The sequence below is a fragment of the Ursus americanus genome, chromosome 18, assembly GCF_024610735.1.
Source record: "Ursus americanus isolate L20-20 chromosome 18, mUrsAme1.1.p, whole genome shotgun sequence".
NCBI lineage: Eukaryota > Metazoa > Chordata > Mammalia > Carnivora > Ursidae > Ursus > Ursus americanus.
In genome coordinates this window covers 52,887,773-52,913,293 of record NC_142144.1, presented here as the reverse complement: position 1 = coordinate 52,913,293, position 25,521 = coordinate 52,887,773, and the positions used below count along the sequence as shown (strand labels likewise).

General features: G+C 36.3%; 1 protein-coding gene across 15 annotated transcripts in view; it reads right to left on the bottom strand.

Moving 5' to 3' along the window:
• The window catches only part of MPDZ (multiple PDZ domain crumbs cell polarity complex component), a 167,969-nt gene that overhangs the window by 117,596 nt on the left and 24,852 nt on the right, over window positions 1-25,521 (bottom strand). For all 15 annotated transcript variants that reach the window (XM_087869635.1, XM_087869639.1, XM_087869640.1 and 12 more), the window contains exons 2-3: window positions 18,057-18,132; window positions 15,516-15,682 (exon numbers count right to left, since the gene is read on the bottom strand). In XM_087869635.1, the coding sequence (XP_087725761.1) occupies window positions 15,516-15,682; window positions 18,057-18,072 (183 nt within the window). In that variant the 5' untranslated portion in view covers window positions 18,073-18,132. The remainder of the gene's footprint in view (window positions 1-15,515; window positions 15,683-18,056; window positions 18,133-25,521) is intronic.

Sequence of the window (25,521 nt, the reverse complement as noted above, 5' to 3'; positions counted from 1 at the left end):
AGTAAAAGACAAGACAGTCTTAGTCAAGTAAAAATATAACCTCAGGGGCGACTGGGTGGCTCCATCAGTTAAGTGTCTGCCTTAGGCTCAGGTCATGATCCCACGGTCCTGGGATCTAGCCCAAAATAGGGCTCCCTGCTAGGCAGGGAGACTGCTTCTCCCTCTCCCTCTGCTGCTTCCCCTGCTTGTGCTCTCTCTCTGTGTCAAATAAATACATAAAATCTTAAAAAAAATAAAACAAAAATATAATCTCAAAACAATTAGAGCAAAAGGGCAGATCCAAATAAGAAACAAATTCACAATCATAAGTAGAGATTATAACTTAAATCTCTTTCAGTAATTGATAGAATGGGGGGGAATCAATAAGGATATGAAAGATCTGAACAACATTCTAAATAAAGTTGATAGAGTCAATATAAAAAAGCAGCTCTATTTCCTAGAAAAAAACAACCAGAAACTACAACTTAAAAAAAGATTGCATTTAAAATATGATAAAATTATTTTAAAAAGCTGGAATACAACCTAAAGTTTAGAAACAGAGCCGCATATATATGGCCACATGATTAAGTGTGCGAATGTGAGGGAGAAAAGAATCTTTTCAATAAATGGTTCTGGTTCAAATGGATAGTCAAATGGAAAATTAATTAACATACATACTTTATCTCATACCACAGCTGAACTTTGGAAGCTAAACCAAGCTTCTGAGAGAAAATCTCTATATCCTTGGCATAATCAATGATTTCTTAAGTAGAACAAAAAAGACAATACACATAGAGGAAAAGTTTTACAAATTAGACTTTATTAAAATTTAAAAAAAACACCCTCTGGTCATCAAAACATATAACTAAGAGAGTCAAAAAGCAGGACACAAAGCAGAAAAAGACAGTTGCAATAAAATGTCCAACAAAGAAGTTGTATTCAGAAAATATAAAAAAAGAAACTCTTGTAAGTCAATAAGACTGACAAACCAACAGAAAAATTGGCAAAAGACTTAAAACAGGAACTCCACCAAGGAGGATAGCCAAATGATCAATAAGCATATGAAAAGGTGCTCAGTATCATTAATCATCATGTGATACTACAACATACCCCCCGGAGTGGCTAGGATTGGAAAAACAGAAATTTAAAGCTGACATCACCACCTGTAAGCAAAGACGAGGAGCAATGAGAATTTCCTTACATTGTAGTGAGAGCACGGGCCTACAACTGCTTTGGAAAACAATTGGCAGAATTTACAAATGCTGAACATGTACCTTAAGACCCAGAAATTTTACTCTTAAGTAAACATCCAAGAGAAATTCACACTTAATAAATATCAAAGGACGTGTGTTAGAACGCTTATGGCAGTTTGTTTGTAATAGCCAAAAACTAGTAAAAAATTACAATCAACAAAGTACAGATATAGTCTAGTACATTCATACAATGAAAATTGAAAAGAACTACAGCTACGTGTAACACGATGGAATATCACAGACACAAAGTGAAGACAAAGCCAGGAACAAAGCCTGTATACTCAGATTGCATTTACATAAAATTCAAATACTTATTTATGGGATAACAGTCAAAACACTGTATGATCTGACCTCCACAAAGAATCTAAAAAAGCCGATCTCCTATAAACAGTAGATTGGAGGTTGCCAGGGTTTAGGGGAAGGGGGGAGATGTTAATCAAAGGGCACAAACTTCCAGTTTTAAGTAAGTTCTGGGGATCTAATGTATAGTGTGGTCACTATAGTTAACAACACTCTATGGTATATTTGAAAGCTAAGTGAGTAGATCCTAAATGTTTAAACCACACACACAAAAAAACGTTATTACTGAGGGGACAGATCTGTTAACCAAACTCACTATGGTAATAATTTCCCTGTATATTTGTCTATCAAATATCACTTTGTATATCTTAAACTTACACAGTTATAAGTCAATTTTATCTCACATAGGCTGGAAAAAAATAGTGATTCTTTTGGGGAGAGGATGAGGACTGACTGAGGGGATGCACAGTATTGTGGAGTGTTAATAATTTTCTATACTTTGATTAAGGTGAAGAGTTATATGTGTACATTCAATTTGTACCAAATTCTTGACCTATGTAATTTTGCCCTTTCCTGTATGTTAATTCTCATTTTTTTTTAAGTTTGCAAGGTAAGTGATAAAATCAGAGCACAGAAGCTGAGGCACTCCAATAACTGATATAACGTACACTTCCTGAAAGAAAGAAGGTGCTTTGAACAGCTTCTGTATTATCAAGCTAAATCTTCTGACAGAAACTCAGAATTTAAAGTTCAATTATCAGGCATTCACCTTAAGTGAAAGAGAATATAGAAACTAGGTATCTACAGATGAAGCCAAGTCTATTACTGTGATGTATGAGCCTCTACAGGCTTGATATGGATTCAAGTGGCTAATTCCCATCTATAGAATAAATCCTTCAACAAGTGCTCAAGAAGAATCCTCAGCAAGTGCGTTTTAACCTCCGTAGCGCACGTAGATTTTTCTTTCTCAAAGATTATGAGTTTTTACAACTTGTAATCATTTAACTTCACACCAAATTACAAGAAGAAAAAAATAATCATCATGCCATCTAATACTTTTATGCTGAAGTATTCTGACCCACCCTGATACAAGGTTGATATATTAGTGAGATTTCAAAATTATATTTTTTTTCAATATCTATTATACAAAATTAATTTCATTCCAAAAATACTGAAAAAGATCAATGTCTTAAATATTTTGATCATATAAATATGATCTATGTACTTAAATTTAACCAAATATAACATCTTCAAATATGTAGATTTGCTTAACTAAATCTGTTAAAAATACTGAAATATTGACTTCTTATGTTTCATCTATCCCTTCTGGGTTTTTAACTGAAAAGGAAGTTAATATTATTAGCTCTATTTTAATGGCTAACATCAATCTTTCCAGAAGTACTTGTATAATTATCTAGAAAAATGCTTAGGATCAAACTGAATTTCCTAAAGCATTTTTATATAGATTATCAAAACCCGTTTTCTGGTCCTGTTATTTTGACCTATTCTGAATGCACAGAATAGCAATGAGAATAAAGTGACCCAAATGCTTTTATAATCTGATGGATATTTCTATCATTTCAAAGCTAAAATATATATTATCTTGCATTAAGAAAGAAAAATGACCACTGCTTTTACAACCCTAGTTTTGGTAGACTTTAAGTAAATTTATAAACATAGTGCTAGTTCAATTTCCCAATTTTTTGTTTGTTTGTTACTCCTTAATGTAATGAGAAATAAGAAATAAGGCACTCTCTCGGGAATTTGCCATAACAGGTGCACCTCATGGAAATGCAGACTGTTGTTGTTTTTTTTTTTAATCTGCACCTTGTCTTTTCTTCTTGCAGAACAAGAAAAGTGCTTATTTTCTTGTGAATTTACAAAAATGCTGTAAAACACTCTCTGGAACTGATCCCAAATATGAGATGCAAAGATGGACAGGATACCAAGAGTATTCAATGAAATACACAACCTAAAATGGTAGCAATCACATGAAAAAAAAATTTATACATAATAGAATGGTATTTCAAGTTTGGAAGCAAGGGAAGCCTCCTTTTCCATAAATCTTTCAGTGAAATACTGATTAGAGCACAACTCTGATGCATTATTGAACAGGCAAACCCTTGCACAGTAATTGATGGTGGCACTCTGATTTAATGATCCTTATTTTTAAAGCTAATTAAAGAAATTGAGTTGCATGTTCAAAGGGGATTAGCTTAATGTGACGAGACTATTTTGGACATAAAGTAGCTCCACAGCTCCTGAACTAAACACGATACAAAATGGAGCAGCAAATTATAAGGTGGAGGGAAGGGGGGCATTTTCTGATGGAATAAGCATAATTTCACATTTTCTATGTGAATTTCTTTTCATTCATTCAAATACTTACCAAGCACTTAAAATGTCCAAGACATTGGGCTCTAGGGGATGGGACAGTAATTAAAGAGATAAAATGCTTTGCATAATCGCTAATATGTTAGATATCCTATAAAATTGTTCCATCAGGCATAGTTCACCCACCTACTAAGATAGAATACCTTTCTTTTCATAGCTATGAATTGTTGAATAGCAAAGCAGATAGTGGATGAGAATTTGTAGATATTCTTAAAGTAGCCACTGAAGATCATTGGCTGATAAATGTAAAATATAAGGTTATTGAATTTAGAAAATAATTCCTTAACCCAAGAATGTTTAAGCAGTCATTCTGAGTAATCAAAATGTAAATTTTCTGCATATGCCTCTGGTAAAGTTTCAGTGGCACATTTGTCCTAAAATTCCCATGTGCTAAATAAAAAGGATAAATGATCAACCAAGAAACTCAAGATGGAAGGCAAAGAAAAACATGAATTAAAGAGTACCTAAGACTCTCCTTGTCTTCTCCCTTCTGTTATTTAGAAAGGCATATATAAACGATCAATAATCTACCTAAAGCAATGCCTATTGTTATAGACTACTAAATGACAAGATCAAGTACAAAACTAAAGTCTATACAACATAAGTAATGTTGTCAAGTTAAATGAATGGCCACATGGCAGGTTATGCTATTTTAGAATGTTCTAGTCTTCACTCAGAGCTGCATCTATGAAAATTTTACTTATTCTTAAAGTTGCATAATTAGAATCAATACACAATGCACAATGCACTAAAATGTCAGCTCAGTCAGCATAATGCAGAGTATTCCATGTGTATTTTATAAACTAATTTTTAAAGGTCTAAATTTCACTAAAATCTATAGAAATACTCATAGTTGAAAAGATTCGAATTCCTCCTCAATTTCCTAAAATGCATATGAAAACTTGAGTAAAGATTGCAAAATAACCTGAACTTAAAACAATCAGTTTTACTTTAAACTTTTTTCATTATTGTTATAAAATAAATTTTAAGTTTACCATTTAAAAAAAAGTTAGGTTCTACAATAAAATAAGGTATTACAGGATTCTTTAGCCTATCCCCTGAGTTCCTGAAATTCCAATTAAAGTCCACTAATTTCAAAAGCAATGGTTTCTTTCCCATACTTGTTTGATCTTTTTTGATGGTACTTTACTTTTTATTGTTACTAGGGGAGAGATGTCTGCGATAGCCTGGGGAAAAAAAGAAAAAAAGAAAGAAACTATTCTTATCAGCTCTTCTCATCAAGAGCAATAGTCTATTACCCGCCCCCTCTAAGTAGCTTTAGAAAGTTCTTGATGAAGCATCTGGGTGTCTCAGTTGGTTAAGCAGCTGCCTCTGGCTCAGGGTATGATCCCCAGGGTCCTAGGATCAAGCCCCCTGTTGGGCTCCCTGCTCAGCACGGAGTCTGCATGTCCTTCTGCCTCTCCCCCTCAGCCCTACCCCTCCATCTCCCCTTTGGCCCTGCCCCTCACCCTGCCTTGTACTCTCTCTTGCTTGTGCTCTCTGTCTTTGCTGGTGCTCTCTCTCACTCTCAAATAAGTAAATAAATAAAATCTTTTTTTTTTAATTTCTTGATGAAGTAGTTAAAAATAGTTTTATTCAATCTTGACTCTTGTGTATACATCTCTTTAATATTCTGTGATTCAAAATGAGAAGTGAACATAATACAGTTCTGCTGTATAAAAAATACAACTCTGGTTGGGGTGCCTGGGTGGCTCAGTTGGTTGAGCATGGCTGCCTTCTGCTCTGGTCATGATCTCGGTCCTGGGATTGAGCCCTACACCTGGCTCCTTGCTCAGTGGGAGGCCAGCTTCTCCCTCTCCCTCTGCCTGCTGCTCTCCCTGCTTGTGCGTACTCCCTCTATGACAAATGAATAAATAGACTCTTTTTAAAAAGAAAAAAAACCCAACTCTCATCTAGAGGAAAAGCATTACTGCTTGAGTTGCAAGCTGAACTAGCTATATTTCTCATGAGCACCATATTACCTGAAAAAACAAAGTAAAAAAAATGATCCTACCAACTTGGTATGTGGCAGACAATTTCTCAAAAATAAACAAAGTAAGACTCTCACTTCAAGGAAAACATCTGACAGTAATTGTTGCCAATAGTAAAATTTGAGGTTTCGAGTGAAAATTAGAATTTTGGAAAACTTGTTATCTGCCACCCTGAGCTTGACACCTTTCCATAAGTTAAAGACTATTGATAATACCAGAAGCAATATTAGCAAGTATAAATTTTTGATATTATATAAAGAAATGTGAAACAAATTTTCCTGTTTTTCAAATTTCCCAGACAACCAATTTATTACAAAATTATGCATGGCTGAAAAAGAAAATTCAAAGCACAAGATAGATTTTAGTGTAACAGAGTACAAAATGTTCATTGATTTGGTTTCTGATTCCACCTTATAACTAAACTTAAAGAAACCACCAATAGGGGCACCTGGGTGGCTCGGTCAGTTGAGTAAACTCAAGTCATAATCTCAGGGTCATGGGATTGAGCCCTGCAGCGAGCCCTGCAGCGAGCCCTGCAGTGAGTCCCATGCTAGGCTCCATGCTCAGTGGAGACCCTGCATGAGATTCTCTCTCTCTCTGTCCCCACTCCTGTCCCCTGCTTGCCCGCTTGCCCGCTCACACGCGCGTGGTCTCTCTCTCAAATAAATGAATAAATCTTTAAAAAAAAAAAAAAGAAAGAAAGAAAATACCAATAGTTTCGGTGCACTATTAAAAAAGGATATCCACAAAAACGCCATCCTCCTCCCTCTGCCAGCTAAATATCTGCATGAGGGCAGATGTTCTCCATATAGATCAACTAAAATAAATCCAAACAGATCAAATGCAGAAGCAGATATGAGAATCCAGTCTTCTATTAAACAACATTAAAGAGATGTGAAAAAATGTAAAACAATGCCACTCTTCTAATTTTTAAAGCAATAGATTTATTACTACTATTTTCAAATGAATTAATAAATATTTAAAATACTTCTCAATTTTAATTTCTAACTTGATAAATATCGATGCATAAAACCACATAAATTAGAGCTCTTTGAGGTCTTCAGTAATTTCAAAGAGTGTAATGGTGTCTTGAAACCAAAATGTTTGAGATCTGTTGCCCTACCATATTAAATTTCAATTAGGAGGAAGAAGCACCACGAAGAGAACCAATATTTATTGAGTGTTGGTAAGCACCCAGCTATGCCTTAGAGTTTTTAGATCCATGTTATTTAGTTCCCATATTACAACTAATGGAGGGGCAAAAAAGAGGTTCAGTGAAGATAAATATACATATATATACGTATATATTCGTTTTAAGAAATAAACTCTTGTTTTAAGTCATCCACCAATAAGTATCAATGCCAGAACACAAATCTGTCTCCAAATCCTATTAGACTTCACTGTCAGCATCCGAGCTCAGCTCATAACGAAGGCCTCAAATCACCAGGATACCCTTAACACATGTTCATTACACTGCTTACAAGGACAGTGAAACAAAAGCGAAAGAGCTCTATGATTAAGACCTGGGGTCTGATGTCAGCCAGCCTGCATTTAAATACGAGCTCCACCGTTTAACCTCCCGGTGCCTCCACCTCCCTATCCATAAGATAAAGAAAATGACATCATCTAGTACATCTACTACTACTATCTACCACTTTAGAGTGTTGTTGCAATGATGAAACAGAGACTTACAATAGTTCCTGGCACACGGCGAGAATCTCGTACATGGTAACCCCTATGATGAAGATGGTTGTGATGAGTGGTGCCTCTTTCCACTACGGTTACTAAGAAAAACACTAGGTCTTCAAAGTAACGTCAGTTATTTGGCTAACGTATTTATACTAAAAATTATTTCTCTGGCAAGAAAAGATAATTACTGATGCACAACAGTTCTGAATTTTCATGAATATTTAAATACCCCTTAATTAAGCAATCATTTATTGAACTTAAGTAAAATATCATATTAGGTACAAAGTAGTCAAAGATGAGTATGGCATGATTTTATCCCAAAAGTAGTAAATCGTTTTCAAACAAGTCTGAAATGCACTTAATTCTAAAACTTTTTGTGTTTGGTAAGAACAAATGGCAAGCACAACGTGGCATATACACCATGGTCTGGGCATGTGTGTTGATGCGTATTTGCAGAATGTCTTGTCTTTATTTAAATCTCAACACTTCTGTGCTTTCTTAGCAAAACTTCCAAGGGAAAAAATTTAAAGAATACAGATTGACCAATCTTATCAAAGTATGCTGAAACTTTCTACATCAAAGGGGTGAAAGTATTCAAATTAAGTAAATTAATATACCTTAAATGCCAAGACAAACAGAAATTTAGAAATTGAAAACTTAGGGGGCACCTGGGTGGTTCAGTTGGTTAAATGTCTGACTTGGGCGCAAGTCATGGCCTCAGGGTCCTGGGATTGAGCGGTGCCCGGTGAGGGGGGCGGAGTGTCAGAGCTCAGCAGGGAGTCTGCTTCTCCCTCTCCCTCTGCCCCTTCTACCCCTTGTGCACACGCACTCTCTCAAATAAACAAAATCTTTAAAAAAGAGAGAAAAATTGGAAACTTAGATGAACATGTTAGAATGTTTGTAGTGTTTTTTCTATCAGTCCCACATTTCCAGAAGACAAATAAAACTGATTCACAGTTCACAGTCTGCTTAGAGAAAAATAAAACCAAACCTTACAGACAAGTTTAAATATACGGAAATGGGCACATGAAGACTGATGGTACTTTGTCACATTGTCTCTCTTTCCACTATAATCAACTCAGTTCACATCTACTGTGAAAACTAGCATAATTATTTAAAAAGCGAATGAAAGTTCTGGTTTATATTAAAAAGGTCCTCTGATTAAAATCTGGGGAAGAATTTAAGGGAAATGGCAAATCTTAAGGAATCTGGATTTACTAAACATTAAGTGCATTTCTCTTTAGTAATGCTAATAACTGTTTTCCCAACCTATTTGTTCCTTTATAGCAGAGAACCAGGGTTTAGAAACAGTGTAAATTAAAAGTAAAAAAAGCACTTACTTTGGGTCAGACGGACTTACATTCTTCTTCTAAATGTACCAATGAATAATTGTGTGGTCCAGATTAAGTTACACAACGTCTCTCAAGCTCAATTTCTTCATAGACAAAAATGGGGATCATACACACCTCATATAGCTGATGGACTCAGTAAATGAGACAATGTCCACAGCACAGAGAGCTTCCCAAAGGTGATGGTGATTGTTTTTGTTATACAGCTTCAGATGTAAATCAACCTCTATTGTTCTTAAATTCTTGGGTTAAAAAATTCATGTACGTTATAGCCAGTAAATTTCACATTTTCTCCCCCTTCTTCAAAGACCATTTAACTTTGTCACAAAAACACCATACAATTAGCACCATTTGCTGTTTTAGACACACATGCATACCCAATAGCAAGATGGTGTTGCATTTTAATCCAGCACTGTATAAAAAGCTTGAACAGTGCCTTCTTGCCCAGGATAAAACAAGAATTTTAGTCCCTCAAAGGCTCTATATTTACAAACTTTTGGTTAAAGGAACAAACATTTAAAAGCTGTTATTGTACCAAAAATAAAGTATTTGAAATTCCTACAGTAAATAAACTCTATGGTAAATGTAAAAACACAAGAATCACTCCTTCTCTTTTAACTTCTCTTAGATAATGTATGTTAAAGTCTCAAGAAACAGATACTTTCCTGTTAGGCCATTGCAATGCTCTATCATAAAAGTAAAACCATTTTGGGGGTAAGAAAAATATTTTTTCATTTTCACAAGCAACATCAACTTGGAAGAATTCCATTCCATTTTTAGATCATTCCTGTTAATGGGGTCAAGGCATATTTTCTTTCTCTCTGTACTTCTCCTGCACCCCATCACCAAGTCTTAACCTAGGCATTCTTGGGAGACAGCAGTTATTCCCCCTTTATTGATAGCATGCCTACAGATGAACTTTCTCCATTTCAGTCTCAAATTAGAAACCGTAGACAGAAGAGTGATTTTTTGCCATTTATATAAGTAATAAAGCTGAGGAAACTCAGACATTTCTGCTCCCTACCATGAATCCTACAAAACCGTATCTTTCTGATTACCAAAGTCAGAATAGAGCAACAAAATGCCCAGTTACCCAAATTCTCATCTCTCCATCAATCTAAAAACTATAACTATAAAAAATCACCAGGGCTGCTGATGCCACTGCTTAAAAGCAACATACCTCAACAGTTTGGCCATGAACCTGATTTAGCAGTTTTATAAATGAGTACCCACAGAATAGTACCTCTTCAGGCATGCCCCTGCATAGTGGTGCTCCAGCCAACACCCCCTGCTTACATCAGACACTTGAAAGTAATTCTGTGAAGTATACATTGACTATTTCTTTCTCCAGGATCTCCGAAAGTTGTTCCTCTTTTAAGACAGAGCATCGGAAAAATAAATACATGGTGTACAGTATACTTTAGCAGAAAAACCATCACTAAATTAGGATGTGATGCTGTATTCATAGTGTGTACTCTCAGTATACCTCATTCTTGGAAAGATGAAAGCAGCATTTCTTTGAGGAACCATTCATTTATTTTAATGATTATAATTAAAGGTCTTATCTATCAAAATATCAGTAAAACCTTCACCTTAATTGTGTTCGGCAGTTTTACTATAATTTTTAAAAATGTGGAGAAATAAAACAAATGATTGTTAAATACTATATTTAATAGAAGTGTTAGAAAATAAAGTTAATACAATTTTCAACTTGATACAATCAAGTTTGATACAGAATGCTGAATGCAAAAGAGGAATGATGAAAAACACTCACACAACCTCCCCCCCAAAAACTCTACCTTAATAAATCCTTCACAACCTGGCTCCCAAGTTTCCTCCTTTGCCAAGAACCCACACATAGGCTGTTAGCCTGATAACGCAGATCTGTAGGTGACTCTGTATCAGGCTTTCTCAACCTCAGCACAACACACAGTATAAGCCCAATATTTCTTTGTTTTAGGAGGTTGGGCTTCACACTGAGGATGTTTAGCAATTACGTGCCAGGAGCATGGCCCCTACCACCCCCAAGTTCAACAGTCAAAAATGTCTCCACATATTGCTATATGCCCCCTTCACTTGAGAACAATTTCTGTCTACCCCTGTAAACACTGTTTCCTCTACCTGAAATAATTTCCCCATTCATGGCAGAAAAGTCCTACTTATTTTTCAAGACCCATCTTACGTGTTACCTCCAATGTAAAGTTTTCTTGTAAAGTTAATAATTCCTTATCCTGCTCACTTTCTTATCCCACTCACTTTCTTATTTAGTTACTTAAAACAAATGTATGTTCTCTTTCCTCCTCCAGATAATGAGAACTTCTGTCTTAATTATTCAGAGTATTTTTACCGATTTTTATTAATAAATGATTATAAGCCTTCTAAAAAAGCACCCATGAGAAAACCCTCCCATTGCCGAGGAAAATTTGGCTCACTGAATGATGTCTTACACTGAACAATATATAACCCTCCAGCGCTCTCTCACTCTCTCTGTGCGTGTGTGTGTGTATATTTATATTTATATTTATATTTATATTTATATTTATATAATTATTGTTGCCTTTGCTCACGAGGAATGGAAATTAAATGATAATACTCAATTTTAGTAACCCAAGGTCCTTGCAATATCCAGTTCTCTGATATTTTTATTTGGTCTTTGTTTATATTTGCCTTTGAATCACCCATTAGTCCATACGTTTTGCCATGAGCAGTTGTTCCAAATTCTTTTGGGAATGTGAACAGGTAAAACTTAAAAGCATAGAAATATAAGACAAAAATTTTATACCATGAACACTGTATTTCAAAATAAAAAAGAAGGATACATTTACTCTTATCAACACTGAACAATAATTTCCAACCTGATTCTACGTTGTCAACATCTCTCCAATTATCTCAAGAGATGTCATAAAATTTCCAAAGAAAAACTTAGAAAAAAATCTGGCTTCAATTTGTATGCATGTATATATGTATACATTATGCATTTGGATAATATGCATATAAGCCAACACTTTGCTGGGAAAAAAGTGAGTGAACAAGGAGCCTGGAAATATCAAACAACAAGAACAACAGCAAAATAATAGAATATCATACTCTAAAAAGGCCAGAAATCACAGATATGGAGAAACCTCCAGAATATGCTGAGCCCTGAGGCTTGTTTCCCATATCAGCAGCATTTGTAACCTCAATTATATACATTATTTCTTCAATCCGAGAATTGGTCTCGGTTGCCATAGCTTCAAAAAAAAAAAAAATCTCAGTGATGTCAATTTCTAAGTATTAGTCCTAAATTTCTACTGAAATTATTAATTTTAATTCACAGTTTTCCTACAAATAACTCAAGGTAAAAAGACATTTAATTTCATGTCTATGGTCAATTCATAACGCAAGGCAATTAATTAATCAGGAAAGTCGTATCCACCTCTACTGGACTGGAGAAACATCACAGAATAAATATGCAAATCCAATATCCTCATGGCTGACAAGTTTCTATTATTAAACTGCTAACGTGTTTATTTCCCCCACAATAGCTGGATTTCTGTCATGAATACGCATTGAGCCCTGCAGTTATTAGCTGTGATGACTAGGTGACAGTGAGGACACTACTTGAGAATTTGCATCTGACAGATCATTGACACACAGTCACAGTTCTTTTTTTTTCTACTCTTCACTTAAACAGGAATCATGCAATAGGAAAGGAACTGGAGCTATTAGAGATTATTCAGGTTTAATAGCTCACATCCTTTTAGCTGGCGGTTAGAACAATACACAATGTGGCAGAGTTAAACAGAGGCATCAATTATGCTCTCAAACCTGTTAATATTTTTGACAATATTTAAATAGCACATCCCTTCAGGGCATGGCTTTTTTGCCCTCTCAGTTACACACCTGTCAAGTGTTTAATTTGCCAAAGGGAAACAGTTTGATTTCTAAGGGCAGTCTTAATACTGAAGAAGCAAATTGGAAAAATTACGCATTATTGAATAGAAGTAATGAGAAGGATCTGAGGGGGAAAAATAGTCAGCTTAATTCAACATGGCATGTCAGCATCTGTCATTAATGCAACAATATGATCACGTTCTCCAATATGCTGCATTTACCTCAGGCTTTTCAATTATTCGTTCCTTTCGCTTTATAAAATGTAGGAGAATGATGGTGGAGTAAAATTGGAGGAGTCAAATTTTTTGGTAATACTAAAAAAGACGGAGACACTAACTTTCACCCATTGTGCACATAAAATTATACATCTGAAGACATAACTCAGGTAAAAGATAATAAATAAAAGCTAGCTACTGGTCAGATTGGTATAGCTACCAGTTTAAAAGCACAAAACAATTTCATTCCTAGGTTCATTAATTAAATATCAAATTATAAATATTAACAAATTAGCAGGTAGTAAACTACACAGAAAATCTAATTCTAACATGGTAAGTCTATAATACTTGTATTTCAACTTTAAAACAGAAAATAATACAAGATTTTGAAATGTAGTCTAGTCATCCAGGAAAAACATGGTTCAACAAACAAATGAAATTGAGTCAGTAAGAATGAAGACTAAAGGGCAGAGTCACAGAAACTATGAGAGATATCGACGGTTTTCACCAAAACTGAACTCCAGACCTCTAGGGGCCAAGTTTCTATCCTCAGAAAAAAAAGAAAAAGAAGATGTGAGACAGGCTGCAGAATCACAAGAGGGGAAAGACTGTGCCTTCGGAGCCAAGAAAACCGAGTTCCAGTTCTGGCTCTGCCCTTATTATAAACAAGTCACTCAAATTCACTAAGTAGATGTAATAAGCAGGGCGTGAGCCAGCTGGTTTTCTTGGTCCCTTTCAGTATTTGAAGAGGTGACCAAGTAGCCAAAAGTCCAGACATGTGAGACATGCCTACAGAATGCCCAAACCTAACAATGTATACCGAGCCTTGAAATATATCAGCATCTACCATTAACACTGTACTTGGCCACAGGCTACCTGGCTTGATAACATTATGGTCAAGGGTTTCCGAGGAGATTTCAGCTTAATCATGTGCAACCCAAAGTTTTAGAGCCCATATCCTACTTCTATTTGGAAATGATAAAACAAGGTCAACAACCAGTAAACCTATGACTCCCTGGCTTTCAGAGCTAGAAGGGGTATTTCCAATTATCTCTTTAGTGGTATTTTCTAACACACCAGTACCTTTTGTTTCAACTTCTCCTCTCATTCTAATCATATTTTCACATAATATAATAAGGGGAGAAGACATCTGTTCAACCTCTTCACTCTCTCTGAAAAACTAGATAATCTTCCACATCGTAATTACACTTATACTCAGAATATTGATCTCTCCAAACTCTTTTGCCAGTTCATTCTGAAAAGGAATACCTAAAACCAATCTTTTCAATAACTTATAAAAAACAAAAGACAAACAACGAACAAAAAACAAAACCCAAACACAACTACATATAACAAAAACAACTCTTTTTCATAATTCATGATCACAACTTTTAATATCATTAAGTAGAAATTCACTAGAGAAAAATATTTTTAAAATTCTTCTTTATTTTTTGCTACCAAAATATCTAGATTAGAAAGTCATGTGACATTAAACAAATTCCTTTTCTATTGTTACTATTTGTTCTTTTTGCATTTAGCACATTTTTTTTAATTGGAGCTATTCTTTCACTGAATTATGAAATTAGTCTTCAAATATCATTTTTAAACTTTCAAGGCAGAATGTTTGTTAGCAAGTCATATATAGTGATTAAATTAATGGTAAAAACATTAGAATGAGAACTAACTTAGACTGAAGGCATAAATGAGATTGATTCAAACCTTGTAAGGATAACACCGTTTTAAAAACGTTTTTTTAAAAAACCCGAGAAATGTGATTAAGTGAGTTCAAAGAACACCTAACTTGAGTGTTCGTTCTGTCATTGCAATGTTTCAATTTTAATATAAATGCTAGGACATTTTAATGCTCTTAATTTTTACAGGAAAAAAAAACAGCGTTACATTTAGAAGTTCTAATGTTTATCACCATCTGATGCTGTCTTTGGAAGCAATTGCTACTTACACTCTCTTAAGAAGTGAGAATTGCAATTTCTCTAACTGATGACAATGTAATTATTTCTTTTACTGTCAAAATAGAGGTGGTTTCCCTTCCTCACACACATGATTACACATGCAAATCCAGGCTTATCTGAAATCTTATAAGCGTGCTGAATGTCTGAATCCGAAAGTGCAAGATCACATGAACGACAAGCCTTAGTGGGGATGGAAACCAAGTCTACAGCCATCTACCCTAAACTTATTTTTATCATCCCCTTCTCCTGTAGGGACTCATACTTCAGCATCCACACAGCTTTCAACACAATGTCATATCATCTACAATATAGAGCAACAACCATTACAAAAATAACTGGGAGGGGGGAGTCACAGTGAATCTGAATGTCTCATTTGGAGGTTTAAATGACTTCATTAACTATTCATTAACACATACAAAAATCAGCCTTTCAGAAAAACACAAGACTTTCACAAGATCTATGCAGTGCTGTGAACACGGGCTTTGGGAGAATCGTGTCCTACCTGGTCTTTCAGCTGCTGTACAGAAGTCTGAAGGTTCAGAATCTGACTGAAGAGCGGGCTCTGCAAGACCGACTTGAGAAGGTTCAGTTTGTCCTCATTGGCTACATCTCCACGTTCTCGCAGCTTAGCTTGCAAGCGCTCTGCTGCCTGCAGGGCTCGATTTTTGTCTAAACCAAAGAGCAGCCTTGGTCATTAACAGGATTCAAAAGACACACATCAAACCACACTTACAGAACAGAAATCCTAAGACTATTCCCTTCGAGAGCATAAAACTGACTCAGAGAAAAAAGGACCGTAACATGTCCCTATAAATATGTTCCTCAAATCTTCAAGTCTCTGGTAAGAGAGTCTGTTTGAAAGCAGAGAACTGGTTACAGTGTACGCCACGTGCAACTAATTGTTGCTCCAATTCAGACGGGGCATATTTGAATTCCAACGCCAGCTGTCAACTCTTCTATATAAACTATTGAAAACCAAATACTTCATGATCTTGCAAATGCTGATATTTTCACTTTTTTAAAAATTTGATTTACATGTAAGAAAAATTAGAGCTCTCTCACTCACTAATAAGTAGATGTGGATGATGTCACTGATGAGTAATAACATCGGATATGACAATTTCATATATTAAGGAATGGACATTCTATGCTTGAGAATTTACTTGAAAATATATCACAACAATGTATAACCCTTCAAAAACACTTCCTGTTAATAGTTTATATGTCTTTCCCCAAAACTAAATAGCATATCTATAGATGCATCAAACAAAAATAATTCAAATATTTATCGATCACCTTATATAACTGGCAAAAAAGTTGCAAAAGTACGTATTTTGAGTAAGTGTATCCCTAATAATCCTAGCATCTTACATGCGTGTTTCCACCACATGGTGATTTTCTATGACCAATCACAGTTAAAAACATCTCCCTAAAACAACCTCTTACTCTCTCACAAGTGAACCCAAATTTGTTTTAAAGGAAAGAAGACCATTCAAATATATGTTCTAACAGATTCATCATGGTAACAAGGGTATCTATTAACATTCATTTGCCATTTTATAGTAATCAAAGTGGGAATTATCATCACAGACATTTTCTATAGAACCAAATGTGGAATGACACAGAAATGGGGAAATTAAGGCATGAATTCATGTTGACCATGAGTTCACACCCATATACAAATTTAAACAAATGGTATTTACTCATCTGCACAATTTTATTTTTCATTTTTTTTTTCTTTGAGAGAGAGAGAGAGAGAGAGAGAGACAGAGAAAGCATGAATGGGGAGGGAGAGGGGGAGAGGGAGAGAGAGAATCTTAAGCAGGTTCCAAGCCCAACGTGGAGCCCAATGCAGGACTCAATCTCACGACGCTGAGATTATGACCTGAGCCAAAATCAACAGTCGGATGTTAAACCAATGAGCTATCGAGGTGTCCCATCAGAAGCACAATTTTAAAAGTAAATAATGATAAGGATCTGAGAATTTTATTCTGGGTCTTATTTCCCATGGTATCTCAGAATACAACTCTAGTATTAATTTCCATGTCAATTCTTGGAAGATGCACACATCAGTAATAATTTACAAAATAAAGACTGGAAGGTGACAGCTTCAATAATTCTCTATTTCCTCTTTGCGGTCCACTTTCTTATAGGGAACTCTGTGGACTACTAGTAGTCTTTGTGGCACGTGACTTTAGTGTAAAATGGGGGATGAAGGTAACATACACCCATGTACTTTCATCACTCGCATAGTACCCACTATCACCAAAACAGCTCCTTCTTCTTTTCCTGCCACCTACTCCCATCCTATTCCCAAAGCAATCAGGGATTAAAGCACCAGCTGCAATCATCAAACCACCAAGGTGAAATCCAGATACCTTCTAACAATCATACCCAAAAACTTCCCTGGAAAACATGAGGCATTAGACCACCAGGAAAGGGATGGGTGTACCCGATACACCTGAAACAAGTTCTACAAACCAGCTTCTCTAAAATCAAAAAGCAGTGAAAAAAAAGATTAACATGTGAATTTGGGTATTTCAACCTACATTATCTCATGTAGAAATTAAACTACCTTAAATCATCACTGAAGTTTGTCAGCCTAAATACTTATTATTGTCATGGCTCATCATTAACTTAAAAGCAAAGCTCAGTAGAATTTCAACTGCCACAAATAAAGAAGGCAATGAGCTTTGTTCAGTATTAAAAATACTGTTAAGCTTTCTGTTGCTGTCCACAAACATTCATTAACCAGAAGTGGGTCCATAAATGAGAACAAGGTTTACATTAAATTTCATTAAAACTCATAATTGGTAGAACATTTCATATGCCTTTATCTTTTGCTTACAAATGATTTGTTTTTATAACACTTCAGACTAAAACATCCAAATATAGAAACACATTTCCCTGCTATAATGATAATAGATAAAAACTTTTAAAAACTCAGTTACTAGATGAAATCCTGCTATATAGAAAAACCATTTCAAAGATCCCAATGGAAAAAGTTTTGATTCTTAGAAAAATAAGAAGGAATAGGGCTTACCTATAGTTTCTAACATGTTTTCCAAAGTTCAGTGTTCTTCTCTACAATGATTTTAAACAGCAACTAAAACAGAACTCTGGGGAGAAAAGAAATAAAATGAATGGTTATGTTTTATCACAACATTAAAACTATATACCCTAAAAAGTACTTGATACTACTATAATTCCTTTGACCATTAAAATCTTGATTTAACTTAAAATAGTTTTTTTCTTAGGCAAAAAAAAAAGTAATCATTTTAGGACTTATTCAAAATTATCTTATATTTGCAAGTAATACTTGCATAGTAAGGTAAAAGGCATACAATCTGTTTTAAATAAGGTGGCAGATGTATCCAAAATATTTCTTCAAGGACTTCTCCACACAGACCACTCTAATCTCAGGTTCACTGACAGATTCTCAACCACAGAGTAAGGAACTCACTTGACTCTGCATAAGAAACTCGGTGGGCAAAAACATTAAAATGCAAAAAGCAGAAGATGTGATCCTGCCCTTGATTGCTCACAGTCCTATCAGGGGAGACCATACATACATACCAAGTAGAAATGAACTATGACACTTACACAGTGTGTGAACCACGGGGAACTAGCACATTAAATCATGGATGAAAAACTGACTAAAAGAGAGCATAATGTTAAATGGAGGAAGGGTTTTCAAAGGTTTTCAAAATACCCTCCTGATTATAATATTCTTTTCTCTCTCATTCAAAATAAACCTTCTCAACCCCTTCAACTCACACGGACTCATCTTTCTCTGACAATACTTACCAGACTCTTCAAATACCAGCTACAGATTTCCACTGACAATGTCCAGATCGCTGACCACAACTAATCTTTGTTGTCCAACAATTTATATACCTTCTCCCTAGGCACACCCATTCTCTCCCTTACGGAAAAACCTGTCATTCCTTCAATGGAGGAAAAAAGTCTACAACCCAATTTCCTCACTTTTGGAAGACTAAATGGGATTTGTCTGAGAAGGTGCAAATTCAAGTTGCCCCTGTTCTCTCTTTAACAGAAAATGCATCTGGGACAAAAGGAAGTCCGTGATGTATATGAACAGATGCAGAAACCGCCCATCAAGGCCTGTGATTTGCTCTGTGTAATAACAGAGAACAGTTCTTATTGACTTTCCTCAACCCGATTTAGAATACACTATTTAAAACATCAACTCCATTTCAAATAGTCAAACAGCTCTACCACTGGCACTTGTTTTATAAAATGCCCTGGTGTCAAGAAAAGAGGGCACCAGCTCTAACTTGGAATTGAAACCTTAATAACAGCGTAGGTATGGGCAAGGGGCCTAGCATCTGAACATTAGTTTCCTAGGAAACTTACTCATTGGGTGTATTGCAATAAATGAGATAAAGTATATGAATTTCCAGCTCGTAGAATAACTCACACTGTAAAATAGATATTCAGTATTAACGCTGAGCCCATGCAGATGAGCAGTTCAATGTCAGGCATTGCGTGGTTTCATGGGGAAAAATACAAGGAGATCTTTAAAATAAACTAGTCATATTTTTATTCTTATTGACAACCACACTTCATAAGATAGCATACTATTAGGTCTCCCCCCTCAAAAAATTACTAACTTCCGACAGTTAAATAAAAGTAAAGACACCCCAATAAAAGAAAAGTCTATAGCTGATATGCCCAGGAGGAAGAATGCGAGCAAAGGAAGAGCATGATTTAGGAAGTCTGATCACCTGAAGGAACATTTCAGCTGGACCCCTTACCAGCTGCAATGCCCTGTGAAGTCACTGTCTCTCCTGAACTAGAAAACTCTAACCACAAATGAATGACATGCAAAGTTTTAGAAGGATAAAATTATACACATGAGTGCTTGCTAGGCACAATAAAGTCAGCTCTATCTTCTTCCCCCTTTGAAAAATTAACTCACAAAGACAAGCAGTATTCATGACCTGGAGGGGGAGGTAGCCTATGGATTTAGAGACCCACTGATTTATGAGGAGTCTGCAGAGAAAGCACAGAGTAAGCAGTTCCCCACTGAGAAAAACACTGTCATCCCAAAGTTCACCTACAAGTTGGTTATGTGGAAAGAGAATTACTTGTCTTTTCCCCAGAGAAACTCTTATCATAAAGGTTTTGGTTGTTTTTTTTTTTTTAAATCTCCATTCTACTGCAAGTCAGACACTAGCTCCCAGATGAGAGCTCCATTCCTCTGCATTTCAGAGATTTAAAAAAATGAGTTTCACAGTTTGTCTTCTCTGCTCTGATGTCCATAAAATAAATATATGTGGCTCTTTTGAGGTTTTCCAGATTTTACAATTAGTAGCCATGACAAAGAGACAAGAGGTTAAAAAAACAAAACAAAACTTCCTTTCCATGCCCTATACCCCATCCCAAGGATTCATCTCTAACTATAAAGAAACACATTTGTAATCACAGACGTTTTGATACAGAGAGACAGAGTCCACACGCATCGAACTGCATGAATTCTCCTCACCCCACCATTAACCTTCCCTCTTCACCTCCCTCAACACCATGTGGAAACAGAAGGGTACCTGGGTGATAACAGTGGGTCATGGCCAACAGGTAAGATGTAAAGAAAATCCAATACATGTCTTAAAAATGCCCGGTTCTCAGGGCTGTTCTGGACAATTCAGGCTAGCGGTGAAGATGATGAGTCAGAGGAGTAGTAAGAGAATAAATGAGATGTGAACAAGTAGCCACACCAATGCTGGGGCAGAAGCAAGGGTGATAACAGCAAACATACAAGAGCCACCACATCCCGGGCACCACTCGAAACCTATTACCCACCTAAGGCCTTTAATCTTCACACGATCCCCTCACTTTATAAACAAGGAAACTGAGGCACTGAAAGAGTAAGCAACTTCCCCAAGGCCATACCGCCAGTACATGATGGAGCCAGATGTGGACCCCGGCAGTGTGGCTCCAGAGCCAGTTAACAATTTAACTTATACAATATGCTGCCTCTTAGCAGGAGAAGATTCACCTTACCATTCTCCTTCCTCTTTCCAAGTTCAAAACTATGTTGACTTTGCCCTACACAAGCAGAAACCAGAGGAAGAAACAGACCCAAAGGGCATGAAGTCTAAAATGGACTGGTATAGACAACGTAACACAACCAACAATCCATACAACAAATGTATGAGCAACTCGGAACGAAGTATTTTAGAAACTATGGGAAGGTACATCAAAGAAAGATCAGTAATAGCCACCATTTACATAATGTTCATATATGTTTAAATAAATCACCTTTGAAACCCAAGATTTTAAGAAAAATCTCCAAAAAAAAGCCTCCTTACACAATGGAAATAAGCATATTCAAATAGAATAAAAAGTATAGCTACTGTACACTAGCCCTTCTGGTTACCCATGTAATTCTGCCTGTAGATATACCAGTATGTGGGTGTAACTGAACCTGCTATGGCAGCCATGACACTCAGAACTACGGGACACACACGGTAAGTGGCTCAGTGACTTCAGTGCCTATAAGGCACTACAGTGCTGGACAAGGGCAGGTTATGCACATGACATCCTGGGAGCAGGGACTCTGACCCTCACACTCCCCACATTATCCTCCACTTCCCTGTATATTATTCTCTCCATCTTCCAGAGAAGACAACAGAGGAAGGGAGAGACTCAGGTCTTACTCAAGGTCACACAGCTAGTAAGCAGAGAGCACAGAGTTGAATCCAACTCTGCCTGAATTCAAAGCCCACACTCCCTCTATCACACACCATGTTTTCCATACTATACTGAAAAAGTCATATGGTGGACATACATTATTGAATGGAAAAAAAAAAAAGGACTGTGTAAGACAATGTATTAAGTTGCCAGTATCTGCATAAAAGGGATGGAAACAGTTTCTATAAATAAAATTAAGATGTACATATTTATAAAAGCACAGACTATTTCTACAAGCTTTCCAAAGACACTAATAGTGGGATGTGGGGGGCAATGGGACACTAAAAGAAACTTATTTTGCACTGCATTTCTTTTGGGTTTTTAATTTTTTTCTTTTTCTTTTTCTTTTTTGGATTTTAAAATATCTCATTATATTTTTTATTTTTTTTTATGTTTTTTTTATTATGTTAGTCACCATACAGTACATCCCTGGTTTCTGATATAAAGTTCAATGACTCATTAGTTGCGTATAACACCCAGCAAACCATGCAATATGTGCCCTCCTTACTACCCATCACCAGTCTATCCCATTCCCCCATCCCCCTCCACTCTGAAGCCCTCAGTTTGTTTCTCAGAGTCCATACTTCTCATGCTTCATTCCCCCTTCTGATTATCCCCCCTTTCTTCTTCCCTTTCTTCTCCTACCGATCTTCCTAGTTCTTATGTTCCATAGATGAGAGAAATCATACGATAATTGTCTTTCTCTGCTTAACTTATTTCACTTAGCATTATCTCCTCCAGTGCCATCCATGTTGCAGCAAATGTTGAGAACTCGTTCTTTCTGATAGCTGAGTAATATTCCATTGTATATATGGACCACAACTTCTTAATCCACTCATCTGTTGAAGGGCATCTCAGCTCCTTCCACGATTTAGCTATTGTGGACAATGCTGCTATGAACATTGGGGTGCATATGGCCCTTCTCTTCACTAAGTCTGTATCTTTGGGGTAGATACCCAGTAGTGCAATGGCTGGGTCATAGGGTAGCTCAATTTTTAACTTTTTAAGGGACCTCCACACTGTGTTCCAGAGTGGCTGTACCAACTTGCATTCCCACCAACAATGTAGGAGGGATCCCCTTTCTCCACATCCTCTCCAGCAATTGTTGTTTCTTGCCTTGTCAATTTTTGCCATTCTATCTGGCATAAGGTGGTATCTTAGTGTGATTTTGATTTGAATTTCCCTGATGGCTAATGATTTTGAACATTTTTTCATGTGTCTGTTAGCCATTTGTATGTCTTCATTGGAAAAGTGTCTGTTCATATCTTCTGCCCATTTTTTGATTTGTTTATTTGTTTCTTGTGTATTGAGTTTGAGAAATTCTTTGTAGATCTTGGATACCAGTCTTTTATCTGTAGCATCATTTGCAAATATATTCTCCCTTTCCATGGGATGCCTCTTCGTTTTTTTTGACTGTTTCCTTGGCTGTGCAGAAGCTTTTATCTTGATCAAGACCCACAAGTTAATTTTATCGTTTGTTTCTCTTGCCTTTGGAGATGTGTCATGAAAAAGGTTGCTTTGGCCGATGTCGTAGAGGTTGTTGCCTATGTTCTCCTCTAGGATTTTGATGGATTCCTGTCTCACATCGAGGTCTTTCATCCATTTGGAGTTTATTTTTGTGTATGGTGTGAGAGAGTGGTCAAGTTTCATTCTTTTGCATGTAGCTGTAAAATTTTCCCAGCACCATTTATTGAAGAGACTGTCTTTTTTCCACCGGATGTTTTTTCCTGCTTTGTCAAAGATTAGTTGCCCAAAGAGCCGAGGGCCCATTGCTGGGTTCTCTATTATGTTCCATTGGTCTATGTGTCTGTTTTTGTGCCAGTACCATGCTGTCTTTGTGATCACAGCTTTGTAGTACAGCTCAAAATCCAGCATTGTGATGCCCCCAGCTTTGTTTTTCCTTTTCAACAGTTCCTTGGTGATTCAGGGCCTTTTCTAGTTCCATACAAATTTAAGGACTATTTGTTCCAGTTCTGTGAAAAATGTACTCGGTAGTTTGATCAGGATAGCACTGAAAGTGTAGATTGCTCTGGGTAGCATGGACATTTTAACTATGTTAATTCTTCCGATCCATGAGCATGGAATATTTTTCCATCTTTTTGTGTCTTCCCCAATGTCTTTCAGAGTGATTTATAGTTTCTAGAATATAGGTCCTTTACGTCTCTGGTTAAGTTAATTCCAAGGTAACGTATGGTTTTTGGTGCTATTGTAAATGGGATGGATTCCCTAATTTCTCTTTCTTCAATCTCATTATTCGTGTATAGAAATGCAACTGATTTCTGAGCATTGATTTTGTATCCCGCCACATTACTGAATTGCTCTATAACTTCTAATAGTTTGGGCGTGGATTCTTTTGGGTTTTCCATATACAGTATCATGTCATCTGCAAAGAGAGACATTTTGAGTTCTTCTTTGCTGATTCGGATACCTTTTATCCCTTTTTGTCTGATTGCTTTTGCAAGGACTTCTAGTACTAAGTTGAATAATAGTGGTGAGAGTGGGCATCCTTGTCGTGTTCCTGATCTTAAGGGAAAGGCTTCCAGCTTTTCCCCATTGAGAATGATATTTGCTGTAGGCTTTTCATAGATGGCTTTTATGAGATTAAGGAATGTACCCTCTATCCCTACACTCTTGAAGGGTTTTAATCAGGAAAGGATGCTGTATTTTGTCAAATGCTTTTTCTGCATCTATTGAGAGAATCATATGATTTTTGAATTTTACTTTCTGGATAAAATCTAAGACCCTGATCAATTTGCGAATGTTGAACCACCCTTGCATCCTAGGGATGAATCCCACTTGGTCATGATGGATAATCGTTTTAATGTACTGTTGGATTCTATTAGCCAGGATCTTGTTGAGGATTTTGGCGTCCATGTTCATTAGGGAAATCGGTCTGTAATTCTCCTTTTTGATGGGGTCTTTGCCTGGTTTGGGGATCAAGGTAATATTGGCCTCATAGAATGAGTTTAGTAGCTTTCCTTCTGTTTCTATTTTTTGAAATAGCTTTAGGAGAATAGGTATTATTTCTTCTTTGAATGTTTGGTAGAATTCCCCAGGAAAACCGTCCGGTCCTGGAGTTTTGTTTTTTGGAAGGTTGTTTATCACTGATTCAATCTCTTCATAATTAATCGGCCTGTTTAAAAAATCAATTTCTTCCTGTTTCAGTCTTGGTAGTTTACAGGTTTCCAGGAAGGCCTCCATCTCTTCCAGATTGCTTAATTTATTGTCATAAAGCTGTTGATAAGTTTCTAATGATCCTTCCAATTTCATTGGTGCTGGTTGTGACCTCTCCTTTTTCATTCATAATTTTATTAATTTGGGTCTTTTCTCTATTCTTTTGGATAAGTCTTGCCAGTGGTCTGTCAATTTTAGTGATTCGCCCAAAGAACCAGCTTCTAGTTCTGTTGATCTGCTCTACTGTACTCCTGGTATCTAATTCATTGATTTCTGCTCTAATCTTGGTAAAGTGCTGCCTCATGCGTGGATTAGGTCTGTCCCTCTGTTGCTGTTCCAGCTTCTTGAGGTGAGAATATAAAAACTGCATTTTAGGTTTTTCTATTCTTTTCAGTGAGGTTTGGATGGCTATGTATTTCCCCCTTAGGACTGCCTTTGCAGTATCCCATAGGTTTTGGACTGTTGTGTTTTCATTCTCATTGGTCTCCATAAATGGTTTAAATTGATTTTTGATTTCCTGTTTTATCGAGTCATTCCTGAGCAGGATGGTTCTTAGTCTCCAAGTGTTTGAGTTTCTTCCAAATTTTTCCTTGTGGTTGAGTTCCAATTTCAGAGCGTTG